The 14,630-nt window shown below is 54.9% G+C and overlaps 1 protein-coding gene across 7 annotated transcripts in view; it reads left to right on the top strand.

The window, feature by feature from the left end:
- SCN5A (sodium voltage-gated channel alpha subunit 5) overlaps positions 1 to 14,630 on the top strand; it is a gene marked incomplete at both ends in the record, with an annotated part of 87,255 nt that overhangs the window by 41,091 nt on the left and 31,534 nt on the right. For 3 of the 7 annotated variants that reach the window (XM_082638678.1, XM_082638680.1, XM_082638681.1), the window contains 5 exons: positions 2,967 to 3,140; positions 4,428 to 4,784; positions 9,239 to 9,679; positions 11,113 to 11,268; positions 13,937 to 14,057. In XM_082638678.1, the coding sequence (XP_082494804.1) occupies positions 2,967 to 3,140; positions 4,428 to 4,784; positions 9,239 to 9,679; positions 11,113 to 11,268; positions 13,937 to 14,057 (1,249 nt within the window). Of the gene's footprint in view, positions 1 to 2,966; positions 3,141 to 4,427; positions 4,785 to 9,238; positions 9,680 to 11,109; positions 11,269 to 13,936; positions 14,058 to 14,630 lie in introns of all 7 variants that reach the window. The other 4 variants (XM_082638676.1, XM_082638679.1, XM_082638677.1 and 1 more) reach the window with 2 other exon arrangements.

Genomic DNA, 14,630 nt, shown 5'->3' with positions numbered 1-14,630 from the left:
TTAGGCAGTATCCACTTGACATCCATTAGCTCTAACTCTTAGAAACCACCTATTGTGTTATTATCATCCCCATTTTACATATGGGAACACTCAAGGCTCAGACAGATGGGGAAACTGGCCCAAGATCCCTCTGTGGCAGACCCTACTTTGGAACTCGGGTCTGGCTGCCGTTCTCTGCACATCTTAAACCATCCAGCTTTGATCTCATGTCCTTACAACGCCAGTGGTGATCCTTTGGAAGGAGTCACACCAAAATTCATGTACTTCTAAAGCAGTGGTTCTCAAGCTTAGCTGCACATTAGAATCACCTGGGAAGATGATAAAACTCTCGCTACTTGGGTACACCAGTCCAACTTAACTCGAATCTGTGGAAGTGGGACCCAGGCATCAATATTTTTAAAACTCCTTAGGGGGTTCAAGGCGCACCAAGTTTAAGAACCATTGCTCAAAAATAGCACTTCTCAAACTTCAAATCACCTGTGAGTCTGGTCACAATGCAGATTCTGATTCAGCAGGTCTGGGGCCTTCAAGATTCTGCATTTCTGAAGACCTTCCAGGTGATGCTGTTGGTTTTTCTGCTCATCACCTCCCCAAAGGCAACCCCCAAGAGCTTCCCTCTGCTGTCTTTTTCTTGCTGACTTCCAACACCACCTTGTATCTGCTATTTTGCTGCCAGAACAGCTGCAAACCTGGGCAAAGTGAGGTGGGGGATCTTTCCTGAGCTCGTTTACCGAGACATGAGTATTAGCACTCATGGGTCTTAAGCACACACTCACCCTGGCATCCTCAGGCAGTGGCCAGGGAGACCAGAGGGCTGGGGGCAAGGAAGGGCAAATCCAGGCCCCACACTTAGGGGCTCTCAGCAAAGCCCAACGCAGGGAATGCAGCTGGGTGAGGGCCGTTGCTGAGTAGGGAAGGCCTCAGGAAGACAGGGACATGGAGCTGGGCGCTGCAGGAGGTCTAAGGCCCAACCACTTGCATGCTTTTTCAGCCAATATTGATGGCCCGCCTATAGGCTGGGCACTGTTCCAGGTACAGTAAGACAGGAAAGGTCCCTCCTACTGTGGAGTTTACAGTCTAGCCAGAGGAGACTCAACATACAAACACACAGCTACCGTACAGTATGTCAGGGTGGCATATGAGGGAACAAAAAATAAAGCAAGGAAGAGGATAAGCACAATCGTGGGTGGGGCCCCGATTTTAAGTATTAAGAAGTTTTGTTGAGTTGATTAGGTGGCTTTTAAGCAGAGACCTGAAGGGAGTGAGTCCTGTGTATTGGGGAGGGGAGGATCCAGGGAAAGGCAGCAGCAGGTACAGAGGCCCTGAGGAGGTGACAGCAAGGAGGCAAGCGTGGCTGGAAGAGTAGTGGGAGATGGGGTCAGAGAGATGGAAAAGTTTTGGGGGCAGGGAAAGCGGCAGAACCCAAGGATGCCTCTTCACATGTGAGGGCAGCCTAGGAATTTGAGCAGAGGCTGGAGGATTTCGGGGGCTTTCCCTTCCCTAAGACCCCAGCTGGTGGAGGGACAGTTCTCTCTGGGCACAAGCACTAAAGGGACCACTGAAGTCACATGGGCTGGGCTGATGGGTGGTGCCCTGTATGGTAGTGCAGAGGTGCCCACCCACCTGCCATCCTAGTGCCCTCCCTGGGCCAACAGCAATCCCCTGCCCCCCAGCCCACTGCCACAGGGCCTCATTTCCGGAGAAGGGAAAGGGCTGGTGCTGGGGCCACCAACAGGTGCAGATGCCTCTCCTTCTCTCCTTTCAGCACAGAGTCTCCTCAGGGCAGGTGCCAAGGACAAGGTAACCCCCACTCCTGAGTGCTGACCTCAGTGAGATGCCTCAGCCATGGCCCTGCTTCTGACCTCCACAGCTACTGAGGCCCTCTGACCTCAGGCCTCCCCTGCAGAAGACCGCAGAGCCTCCTCACCACCCTCAGGATAACCCCACCCCCTACCCCACCTGGCTCCAGGAAGGCCTGATATACAGGCACCAACTTCCTGCTAGCCGCACCCTCAGGGGATATCCCCTCCTCCCAGAGCCATGCTCCCTCCTGCCATAGCAGTTGACACAGCTCAGAGCCGTAGGCCATGGTCGGGGCTGCCTGGCCCATCACACGATGGACTCCTTAACCTTGAGTCTCTGCCGGCTGAAGCTGGGCTGCTCAGGACTCATGAGTCAGTGAACCAGGTGAAGCCCAGCCCCTGCCCACCTCAGGAACGTTTCTAGAAGGGAGAGTGGTTGCTCTAAATCTTGAAGGACTGCACTGAGTTCATCTCCTGGTTCTCAAATTTATGAGCTACTTGACCCCAGGCATGTTACTTAACCTCTCAGTGCCTCAGTTTCTGTACCTGTAAAATGGGGTTAATGATACTTTTCTCATCAGGTTGTTGGACAGATTAAAAGAAACAACGTATGCAAAGCATTCTAGCCAGCTCTTGGTACGTAGTCAAGCCTCAAGAGATGGTGGCTGGTTGTTATCACAGTGAGAAGAGTCAGCATGTGGACAGGGAGGAAGTGAGAACAGCCTGGGCAAAAGCCATGAGCCATGAAAGCGTGTTTGTGGGAATGTGTGTATTTGGCGTGTGTGAAACTTCCTGTGGACACACGGGCTGGAAGGGGTCTGGAGCTGTGGTGTCAAGGCCCACCCCAGCTTCCCCTGATCCCAGGTGCCTCCCAGAGCTGTGAGTCCCTGCAGAGCCTGCAGTTTGCCTGGCTGTTTCTGAGGCCCAGGCTGGTGGGTCATGCCTGGGAAACAGCGGAGTTGGCTGGAGGCATCGGGCTGGAGGTGTCCCCAAGGGACCAGGCCATGGCTGAGCAGGCACCCACTGGGATTCTGGGTGCAGTCAGAGCTGACAGCCCAGAATGGGGACCCTACAGGAGCAAGAGTCAGGAGGCAGGGAGCCCCTGCTGCCAGAGGCTTTTTCCAGCCTAAACGTCGGGAACCCCTGATGCCCGCTGCTTCCCAGGTCTTCACAGGGATCTTCGCAGCAGAGATGACCTTCAAGATCATCGCCCTGGACCCCTACTACTACTTCCAGCAGGGCTGGAATATCTTCGACAGCATCATCGTCATCCTCAGCCTCATGGAGCTGGGCCTGTCCCGCATGGGCAACTTGTCGGTGCTTCGCTCCTTCCGCCTGGTACACAGCTGGGCCCGGCAGGGGGCGAGTGGGTGGGGGCCTGGGGTACTGAGCCACACCCCCTCCGATTGAGTCACCACTCAGTCACCCCTACTGTGATCTTTCATGCCTTACCCAACAGCTGTTTGCTAGGTACCCCAGTGCTGGTGATGTGGGGGACACAGAGGTGGGCAAGACAGAGGGAGATAGCCCTCCCTCCAGAGGGGCAATTGGGGTGTCCATCCATCCTGACGATTTACAAAGCCCTAATGATTCACCATGCCCCCTTTAGTCCTCATAGGATCCCAGGAGAGGAGCTAGTGTTACTACATTCCCATTCCACACTCAGAGAGATGAAACAATTTCCCAAAGCCATGTGACAAGCAACAGGTGGAACCAAGTCTGCTGAGGCTCTACCTGCTGGTTTTGGAATCTGCATTTTTGAAACTTTAATGTGCACACAAATTGCCTGGGATCTTGCTAAAGTGCAGATGTGAATTCAGTAGGTCTCGGATGATGTCAAAGCTATGGGTCTGTGGACCCTGCTTTGAGTTCAAAATGTCTAAGAGGTCCAGGCATGGGGCTAGAGGTAGGTCAGGGAAGGCTTCCTGGAGGAAGTGGCTTCACTTGTGGCTAGGAAGGCAGACTGGTGGGGGCAAAATAGAAAGCCTAGGCTGAGGGTTTTAATTCCGACTCCACTGCCAAGAGCCAAGGGACCTAGACAAGATTCTCCGCCTCTAAGGGTTGGCTTCTTCATCTGTCAAATGACATAATAATAGTGCCACCCTCATGTAGTTATTTGGAGTTCTGAATGAGCTGATCCATCCTAAACATAAGGCCTGGCACAGTGGGTGTTTAATAAATGCTAAACACCAGCTCCCTTTCTCTGTGATGACTGAAAGGAGAGAAAGATGGAGGTGACTGGGCAAGTCAGGGGTGGTTTGAGCTCGCCCAGAAGGATACCTGATGAGGAAAGTTCTGGAAGAGGGACATTCCATGATGGGGAATCTACTGGGTGGTTCCTGGAAGTGAGACCAAGGTGGGTAGGAGGCTGGTGTGGGTACAAAGAGAAGGGGTGGGTTGGGGGAGGAGTCTGGAGCTGTTGACCTGACTCCCAGAGCAGGACCCGATGAAGCTGCCCTCAGGCTGTGGAGGGAAGCAATAGTGTGTGCTCTTGGACAAATGAGGAGAAACAGGTGTCGGTGACCTTTAAGGGTGTCCTGGGTTCTCAGGCAGGAGCTGTTGGGGGTGAGGGTGTCTATGGGCAGTGGGAGCCAGAGCCCCTCACAAGGACCCCTCCCTCCCCAGCTTCGGGTCTTCAAGCTGGCGAAGTCCTGGCCCACCCTGAACACACTCATCAAGATCATCGGGAACTCAGTGGGGGCACTGGGCAACCTGACGCTGGTGCTGGCCATCATCGTGTTCATCTTCGCTGTAGTGGGCATGCAGCTCTTTGGCAAGAACTACTCAGAGCTGAGGCACCGCATCAGTGACTCAGATTTGCTGCCCCGCTGGCACATGATGGACTTCTTCCATGCCTTCCTCATCATCTTCCGCATCCTCTGTGGCGAATGGATCGAGACCATGTGGGACTGCATGGAGGTGTCTGGGCAGTCACTGTGCCTGCTGGTCTTCTTGCTTGTTATGGTCATTGGCAACCTCGTGGTAAGTTGGCCAGGGGCCTCACACACACTCACTCACCTACCCATCCATTCATCTACCCAGCTACCCACCCACCCAGTCATCCATCTGTCCATTCACTTACCCTTCCTTCCATCCATCCACTCCCTCACTCAGCCATCTATCAAACAATCCATCCACCCATCAATCTCTCATCCATCCATCGATTTAGCCCATCCATCCATCTACTCATTTACCCATCATTCCATCTGTTTACTCACCCATTCATTCATTCACCCATCTGTGTACCCACTTACCCATCCATCCATGTATCATCAATCCATCTATTACTTACCCATTCACTCTTTCATCTCTCTACTTTCATACATCTACCTATCCAGCCATCCATCCACTCATCAATAACCCACCCACCAACTCACCTATCCACCTGTCCACCTTTCCATCGATCTGCCTACTCAGTTACCAATCTCCCTACCCATTTATGCACTCACTCACCCAGCCATTCATCCATCAACCTCCATCTACTCATTCACTTACCCATCCATTCATCTATCCATCAACCATCCATCCATCAACCCCCATTCACACACGCACGCACACCTATTCATCCATCCATTTGCCCATCTATCTACCCATCCATTCATTCACCCACCCATCCATCCATTCATTCATCCATCAGCCATCTTTCCACTCACTCATCTATCCCTCTATTCATTCATCCACCTCTACATCCATCTATCAACCCACTCATCTATTCTCTCATTCATCAGTCCCATCCATCTACTCATTTATCCATCCAGCTATCTACTCACTCACTCATTTAGCTATCCATTCATGCACATCACTCTTCATTTGCTCATTCTTTCATTCACCCATCTATTTACCTATTTATTCATTATGTATTCATTTTATATCCATTAATTATTTTCTCATCTACTCATTGTTTTATTAGTTATTCACTGTCAGTGATTTATCACCTGGTTCAATTCAGCTTAACAAACATTTGCTGAGCTCCCATTGCATGCAGAATATTGTGCCAGATGCTGTTGGGCATACAGAGATGAATGTGGCTCTGACATTGCTCACCACCTTGAGAGAGTGAGGAGGTGGAGAGTTCAAACAGGCCTGAGATAACTCTCAAGCTGGTCAGAATGGTCAGAGCCATTAAGAGGGAGCCCATGGGTGCTGAGCCCCTTCAGCTGGGGAAATCAAGGAAGGCTTCCTGGTGGAAGGGGTTCGCGCTGACCTGATTGACGGGTGATGCTAGAGAGGGAAGAAGCAAGGTAAGCAAAGCAGAGGCACAGGTAGGTGGTGGTGGTCCAGGTGAGGTGGGGCCCGAGAGAACCTTGTATGTCATCCTGAATAGCTGTGGTGAGAGTCCCTGCTGTCCTGTAATGAGGAGCCCAGGTCTTTGCTCCCATGGCCACCTGTCTGTCCCAGGGAAAGTGCATCTTGCCTTGTGTCTTTACAATGTGGGCAATTCTGGAGTTGAGAGAGATCAAAATCTAAATGCCAGAGAAGGAGCCTTTGGAAGAGGCAAGTTTGAGAGGGGTCAGTTGTTCAGGGAGAGGTCAGTATCCACTGTGGACATGCAGCCACCTTCCTGGGTACACAGGGGGACCACACATGCTCCAACGTCACACCTGCAGTGTCTGGCTCCCACTGCCCATGGTGTGGGCAGCGCAGGCTCACAGCGGCTCATAGAGGGGTTTTAGATGATGTGAGTACTGTGGGTTGCAGATTCCAGAGCCCTTCTCCAGACCTGCCTGCTTTCTCCTCCCATGTGACTTAACCAGGCCAAGTTGGGGTCGGTCTTCCTCAGCCTCCATGGGTGGAGCCCAGAGAGGAAGCAGAGTGCACAGTGCCAGTGGAACCCAGCTCTTTGGTGGGCCCTGCAACCCCCCTCCCATCCCCCCAAACCTGCCGCCCCTCAGGGTGCCCCTCGCTCAGCCCCTGGCACAGCTCTGGGGCTGCCAGACTCTGTGTGTTCCAAGGAAGATGCGAGTACACAGAGCTTTCAGCCCAGGGCCAGGCTGAGCTGCCCTCATGCACACACAGCCTGCGACTTCCGAGCAGATCTGCCTGGGGATGAGAAGATTAGAGGCTGCTGGAGGAGGGAAGCTAACGCAGCCCACGCGGCCCCCTCCCTGGCTGCCTCAGGAATTGGGCTGCTTCGGGGCGTGGGTGGAAGCAAGATTGTCATTGAAATGGGAAGTGATCATCAGGCAGGGGCTGGGGAGCAGCAGTGTGATTGACAGGGAAAGCACTGGAAGCAGCCGAACTTCTGAAGCCGGCGGCAAGGGAGGCCCTAGCGTCTTCTGTGGGTGGACAAGGCTGCCCAGGCACCCCCTGCCCTGCCCCCAGCCTGGCCCCGGATGCCTGGAGGTCAGGGGATGTGAACCCAGGGTGGGCTACCAGGAGCTGAGGCAGGCCAGGCCTGGGCCAGTGTGGACAGAGGCCAGGGGCCTGGCCAGAGGTCAGTGTAGACAGCAGCTCTGCATCACATCACATGCGTCACCCCCCCAGTGACGACATAAAAGAGACTGCCAAGTGTCAAAAGTGATCATCTCTCTGTGGAGATAGAACAGGAGAGCCTACTCCTTAACCTTTCCATACTGTCCACATGAATGTTACTGTTTAAACCAAAGGCAGGTTTCCGAGGCCTGGCACTCCAACCTTGCCCACTGCTTTCGCCAGAATTCTCACTCCCAGCTCGCTGACAAGCATGTCTCAGGGGCTTGTTAGAAGCCAGAGCAGGGACTCAGATTGGGTGTCCACCTTCACACACCACCCTGCTATAGGGGCCCCCATTCAACTGGACTCCCTTCTGGGAGCGGCTGCGGAGGGGAGACCCAAGCCCAAGGTGGGGAGATTGGGTCTCTGTCCTGTTGGCCTGGTGATGCTCACGAGCCAGTCTGACCCCTGTGTGGAACGAGCCCACCACCATCTTCAACTACCCTCCCTGAGATGGAAATGGACCCAAGCCCAGTCCCTTGTCGCTCAGTAAAAGTTCTCTTTTTTAACAAAAGCTAAAACTTCACACTTGCAACGTGGTTTAACAACAAGCAGTAGTCCAGAACCATCCAAGGACAGAGAGATTTTTCAAACCCCCCTTAGGGACATCAAGTCCATAACCCCTGATAAATAACCTAAGCAGAGACTGTGTGCTCTGGCACCTCTGAAGCCTCAGCCCCTCCCCTGGCACCAGCCCCAGGTCTCTCCACTCTATCCAAGTGTCTAATCCTGCACGCAGCACCCATCCAAACACCCCTCACTGCCTGGACACAACTCCATCTCAGTAGCTTGACCCTACAGTTAGTCCCAGGCGCCCAAGGGCTGCCACCTGGCCTCTTTTCCTGGCATTGCCCTCTTCTCTGCTCAGTCTCCCATGTCCTTCACCTGGAAAACATGGTCGGATCTGGGGACACAGGTGGAGAGTGCTCCACAGCTGGAGCCCCAGATCTTTGAGTGGTGACCCAGCTTCAGTGGGGAACTCAGAGGCATATCACTGCCCCTCCTTCACCAACAGATGCAGGGGCGTTTTCCCAGGAAAGCCCCAAAAGCAGATGGGTGATGGATGAATGAATGGATGGGTGGGCCCTGCTGATCCCAGATTGGATCCCACTTCCCAGGGAGCAGCCCTGTGCTCACCCTGACCTCACTGCCCCCCATTACTCCCAAGACAGCAAGGCCCCATCTGCAGGCTTTGACATCAGATGAACCCATGGTTCTCTCATTGAACCTGGGCCAACACCCAAGAAACCTGGGTTTGAACACCCTCAATTCAGACTGTATCTGAGTCCTCGGGAGGAGGGATTGATTCTGGCAGTGAAAAGCTGGAAGAAGGACCTCAGTTCTTCTTTGAAGAAAGAATTCAGCAAAGAGACCAAGATTGTGAAAAAGATAAAAGCATTTATTAGAAGCAAAGTACATGTGGAAAAAACAAAATATGTGTGGAAGAAACAAAATAAGTGTGGAAAAAACAAAGTGTGTGTGGAAGAGCACACAGGCAAGCTCAGAGGGAGGGGCTTAGGTTGCTTAAATAGGGCCAGTTTTCCAGATTTTTTTTCTGGCCAATCATCTCCATATCTGGTGTGGGCACGCATCTCTCAGCCAAGATGGATTCCAGCTGGCGTCTTCTCCCTCCTTTTGTCCTTCCCCTAGACTGAGGACCTTCTCTGAGCATGTGTCAGGCCAGAAAATCCATGAGAACGCACCCAATCAGGGCCCAATGCTCCCTCTGGTATCCCATCTGAAGCATCAGCGGGAGACCAGCTGCAGCTGCTTAGCCTGGGGCCTATCGCCTACCTCAGGATGAGAATTTGTCTTTCCTTTTATAGCCAAACCCTCTATATTCAGGAGTATGGGGGGTTAGGATGAGAGCCTAGGGCCCAAGGTTTAAGCCTTGAGCTGTCTGCCTCTGGCAGTGCTCATCATAGCCCCGGCTGAGCACGCAGGGCACGGCATTATCTCCACAGGTCCTGAACCTCTTCCTGGCTTTGCTGCTCAGCTCCTTCAGTGCAGACAACCTCACAGCCCCTGACGAGGACGGGGAGATGAACAACCTCCAGCTGGCCCTGGCCCGCATCAAGCGGGGCCTCCGCTTCATCAAGCGGACCACCTGGGACTTCTGCTGTGGGCTTCTGCAGCGGCGGGCTCAGAAGCCTGCGGCCCTCGCCACCCAGGGCCAGCTGCCCGGCTGCATCACCACCTCCAGCCCCCCACCACCCTCAGAGACAGAGAAGGTGCTGCCAGCCCACAAGGAGACACGGTTTGAGGAGGGCCAACGGCCAGGCCAGGGCACACCCAGGGATCCGGAGCCCGTGTGTGTGCCCATCGCCGTGGCCGAGTCAGACACGGATGACCAAGAGGAGGATGAGGAGAACAACCTGAGCACAGAGGAAGAGTCCAGCAAGCAGGTGAGCCCCATCCCCCATCCCAGCCCCGCACCGTGTGTGCAGCACCTACTGTCCAGGGGACCCAGCCTCACTCAGAGCATCTGCCCCAGCAGGTGTGGCCTGGAGGGAGAAGACAGGCCATCCCCCAAAAACCAGCCTCATGGAGGCGTGCTGAAACCAGCTTTCAACCCTCTCTCCCCAGCCCAGCCCAGCCCAGGAGGGCGTCTTGGGAGGGACTGCTGTCCATCATTCATCCCCTGGCTGGTCACGGGCAGCTAACTGTACAGAAAGGGAAACCGAGGCACAGCAAGAGAGAGAAGAGAGAGACTTGCTAGGAGTTCCTCATGCATCTAGGACAGAGCTAGGACACCTGGCCCCCAGACCCTGCCCTGACCTTGTCACCTCCAGGACTAACAAGGTGGAATGTCTTGGTGAGGGAGGAATGTGCCCTCCAGACCTCCCCACTGCCCCTTCCCCTCCTCCCAGGCCCAGGGCTAATTCTGAGATTTAAAAATAAGCATCCCAAGATGGCAGGTGTCAGAGACAGCACTATCTTATCTCCCAACCTGTTATTTTTAACACTTGGGACTAGAGTCTGGACAACCGGGATGGTACCCCTCACCGCCACCCGAGCTCCCTCAGTTTTCTCATGGCCTGAGCTAGGCTCAGATGGCTTCTCCCTAGGCCTCAGGTCAAACAGCGAGGACTGGTTCTCTCTGTTTCGTTGGGCCCATCCTGGCTGCTTCCTCAGGGCCTGCACTGGATGGGTCTGGCTGAGAAGAGCAGCTGTTCCCTTGCATGGAATTTGATCTGAGGCTCCAGGCTTGATTCCACATCCTCCTGCCTCCCTGTGGTCCCAGAGGCCAGCTTCTGCCCTTTCAGTCGGGCTGCGGGACAGTCACTGTGTCGGTTGGGGGAGGGGGAGCGTTGGCGTTGCCAGGACCACAACTTCCAATTAGCTCCAGGACACTCCCAGCACAGGAGTGGAATTCCATCTGCCCCTCCTTTTCCTCCTCCTTTCCTTCTCTTGGGCCTTTTGGCCCTGGCTCCCTGGGGCCTGTGTGTGTGTGTGTGTGTGTGTGTGTGTGCGCGCGCACATGCGGGCACGCAATCAAGCAAGCTGGGGTCCAATGGGAACTCCTGGGAAAAGTCAGCATGTCCTTCCTAAGTAGAGCTGTCAGCATCTGGGAGCTGGGCATCATAGCCCAGCGGTACCCGTCAAGGAGTGAGAGGAGGGGGAGATTTGTCTAGCCTTAGGCCCTTTGCCCGAACCTATCAGGAGCCTCCTTCAGCCTCAGGACGCCCGAGGGAGGGGTCTTCAGTGAGATGAGACCTCATGAAGAGGGCAGGAGGCAGTGCCCCGCTGCATGGGCAGGGCCTGAAGCAGAGCCAGGGTCCTAGAAATACTCCGACCTGGTAGCTCATGGGCTGGGGGGGGGGGGTCTCTTCAGCAGGAATCCCAGCCTGTATCTGGCAGCCCAGAGGCCCTCCCGGAGCCCAGGCCCTGGAGCCAGGTGTCAGAGACCACCTCTGGGGCCGAGGCCAGTGCAGCTCAGGCAGACTTGCAGCAGCAGCGGAGAACAGAGGCCCCAGCCCCAGGGTGCAGTGAGGTAATGCACACCTTTGTCCCTGAAGCCGGTGGGGCACTGCTGCTGGGACTAGAGGCCGTGAGAGGCCCTGGGCACAGGCCTGCATTTGCTGCTGGGAACCACAGCCGCCGTCACAGCCAGTGTGGGAGACCCGTCTGCGGAGGGGGGCATGGGCAGCCCTGTCCTCATAGGGGAGACACGGCTTGGGGCCCAGAGCCATGGGGAAATTCTGGAAACAGCCCCTCAGGACCACGATGCAAGACTAACCCCAAACTTCTGCTTGTTCACCCCCTCCTCACTCGGTTCCTCTGCTTTGGTCCTGTCGGCACATGTTTGTCCTGTGAATCAGCCCACCCCAGGGTGCTGTGGGGAGCTCTGAGAACAAGTCCTTGGCACACGAGCCACCAGCTGCTTCTCACCTGGACAAAAGCAGAGGCAGCAAACACAAGGCCTGCCGGACGGCTTCGGGACACAGAAGGGTTTTAATTTGAATTTGCTACCAACATTTAAAACCCAGAAGCTTTTATGTAAAAAAAATCTGCATTTCGGGCTTCTCTTGAAAAAAAAAATTGCAAGAAGAGCCGCCCTGCTGGAGACGAGTGTTAACCGCCGCCTCCTTGACACCGGCTGGAGCGCTCCGGTTTGCCAGTTCCCGCCTGCCTGCCCTCATTCCATCACCTACCTGGCCCTGTAAGCATTTGAGCTTGCAACCCCTGAGCTAACTGGACTGTGGCACAGCTGACTACACCCCACCCCGGCTCTGCCAAGCATCAAGGAAGGTGGAGGTTATATGTTCAGAGACAGCACTCAGGGGCCCTTGAACTGCTGCCTGACCTCAGCCCTCAGTCAGGCAGCTGTGACTTGCTCCAACAGGATATTTCTCCTTTGCCTTGTTCCTTACATGAGATGGGCCCATTGGAGGCTTTGTGATCATGGCCAGTTTGTAAGCACGAGGGCCTGGTGGAATCATCATCCTGACTGTACAGGTCACACTTCTCCCCCTGGAGGGTCTGACACACCAAGGCTTGTGGGAACAGGAAGACATAGGAGTAGCAGAAGGTCACGGACAGAAGGGGCTCCTGTACTAGAACGTTGACCTTTGAACGAGTTTTGTAACTTCATCACCTCTTCAAATCAGGTCGCGGTGGGAACAAGGGAGAGCGAGGTGGGCTGGGGCTTTCCTGGGAGAAGGACCCCTCATCTCACCTGCAGCGGGATTCTGAGTACTTGTCCCCCCACGTGACAGCTCCAGTGTCTGAAAAGAAAAGCTGCATGAAGACCTCTGACTGTGCCTCTCCCAGCTCAGTGCCGCTCAACGAAGCTGGGAGAAGGACATGACCCTCAAAGCCACGGGAGACCACCCTGAACCCAGGAGCACTCTCTGCATTCTCACCAAGATCCAGCCCTTCCTTATCACAAACCTCAGGGTTAAAGAGGACTTTGAGACAGCGGTGGAGTGAGTAGTGGAAGGAAGGAAAAAGAAGGCAACTTTGAGAGCAGAGGCTGCCCAAGAACTCAAACCAGCTCGCCCCTAAGTAGAGTGGAGCTTGAGTGGCATGAGGCTGGCCAATTGCGCTGGGGGATGTAGACATGATCTGAAGCAAATGAAGGCTGCTCTTCCTTTACAGAACCCCCTTCCCCACCATACTTATCACTAAGGTGGGCTCCTAGAAGCAGAGCTGGAGCCTGGCTTCCTGTGCTAATATTTCGTTGAGAGAGTGCCCTCAGGAGAGACCCATAAGGAAGTGATAGAAGCAGGATGAGGCAAAAGAAGCATCTCCAGATGGCATGCTGGCTGGATTCCAGCCTCAGCTTGGTGTCCTTCATATCAGTCAGTCACTAGTCGTCAGCCACCCCTGGCTTCGATGTAACCACCGAGCCATTTCCAGGGATTGCAGGTCCCTGGCTAAAGACACTTTTCTGGAGAAGGGGCTGGCTAAACAGTATCCATGGAGCTGGAGATGGGTGCACTGGCCCAAAGAGGGGAAGTGGGCAGGACTACAACACCCCTATACACTGGCACCCCACATGTGACACACACAGACACTCATAAGGGCACCTGCACACACCTCTCTATAATCAAGTTATGTGGGATCAGGGCAGCAGAACACTGCACAGCCGGGCAGGAAAGCTTCCAGCACCTTCTCACTCTTGTTCCAGGCTCTGTGCATCACACCAGCACCCACATGAATTGAGTGAGAAATGTGGGCTGGATTGCTGGCCTGTTCTTCGCATGTCTGACCTGGTACCTGTGTGTGCCCATGATCCTGGCTCTGACTCTGTTCTGGGTGTGGCATGCCTGTTTCCTCTGTGTGTGCTGAGCTGCCACTATGTGTCCATGTCCCAGTGTGTGTCCCTGTTGCACCCCATGTCTGTTTTACTTCCACCTGGATGCCTTCCCCATTCCCAGGGTTTTCCCAGAACCCTTCCCCGACCCCCTGTACCCTGCCCTAGACACCAGTAGACTAGAATCACAAACTCAGGAGCCCTAAGGTCCAGGCTAGGTGACCTTTATGGCAGGTTCCCATTCACCCGGGCTCAGATTCCCCAGGTGTGCAATGGAGGATAGTCTGGGCACCTCCACTCTGGGAGCCCCAGGCTCCCCCCAGACTCTGGGCCTGAGGCTGGAGGCTGCTACACGGCCCACACTCGTGCCCTCACCCTCCCTACCCCACGGTCCTGCCCACAGACACATGAGAACAGTTACTCTGAGGGGAGCACAGCAGACATGACCAACACTGCTGACCTCCTGGAGCAGACCCCCGACCTCGAAGAGGAGATCAAGGATCCAGAGGACTGCTTCACTAAAGGTACTGCCCTGGGTGGGCCTCTGGCCCAGCCTCAGCCCTGTCCACCGGAGCAGGAGGACCTGCAGCTCCTGGGGGTAGAGGGCCATGTCGCACCCCACTCTGACCTGGGTGCCTGCCATTTTTCCCCCATTCTTCAAGACCCTGGGGGCCCCTCCACCTGCCTGTGACGTGAGTCATGGCAAGTGTGCCCGTGCCGTGCTGGGCTGGGCAGCTGTGGGTTGGCTGCGTGTGTGGGACGGTAGCATGACCAGGTGCCCCCACAGCGGCAAGGACTGGATCTAATTCCCCCTGTTCCCTCAGGCCCTGGCACGGCACCTGGCATATAGTAGGCCCTCTGTAAATATTCAAGGTGGGTGTGGCATGTGGCTGTGCTGGTGACTGGCATCTAGAGCTTTTATGAATCCATGGTATATTCGGAGGGCAGCTGGGGATAAAATGAGGGTTTGCCCTCCATGTGGCACATCATTGGGGCTATCAGTGAGGAGACTGCCCTTCCCAAGGCTCAGAAACTGCAAACATGGAGAAAGGCCAGGGACACAGCACCCCAGGGGGTTCTGGTACATTCCCCCAGGG

Source organism: Mesoplodon mirus (genome assembly GCF_964341445.2).
Source record: "Mesoplodon mirus genome assembly, chromosome: 12".
NCBI lineage: Eukaryota > Metazoa > Chordata > Mammalia > Artiodactyla > Ziphiidae > Mesoplodon > Mesoplodon mirus.
Note: the sequence above shows the minus strand (reverse complement) of the source record. Positions and strands in the feature narration are given on the sequence as shown.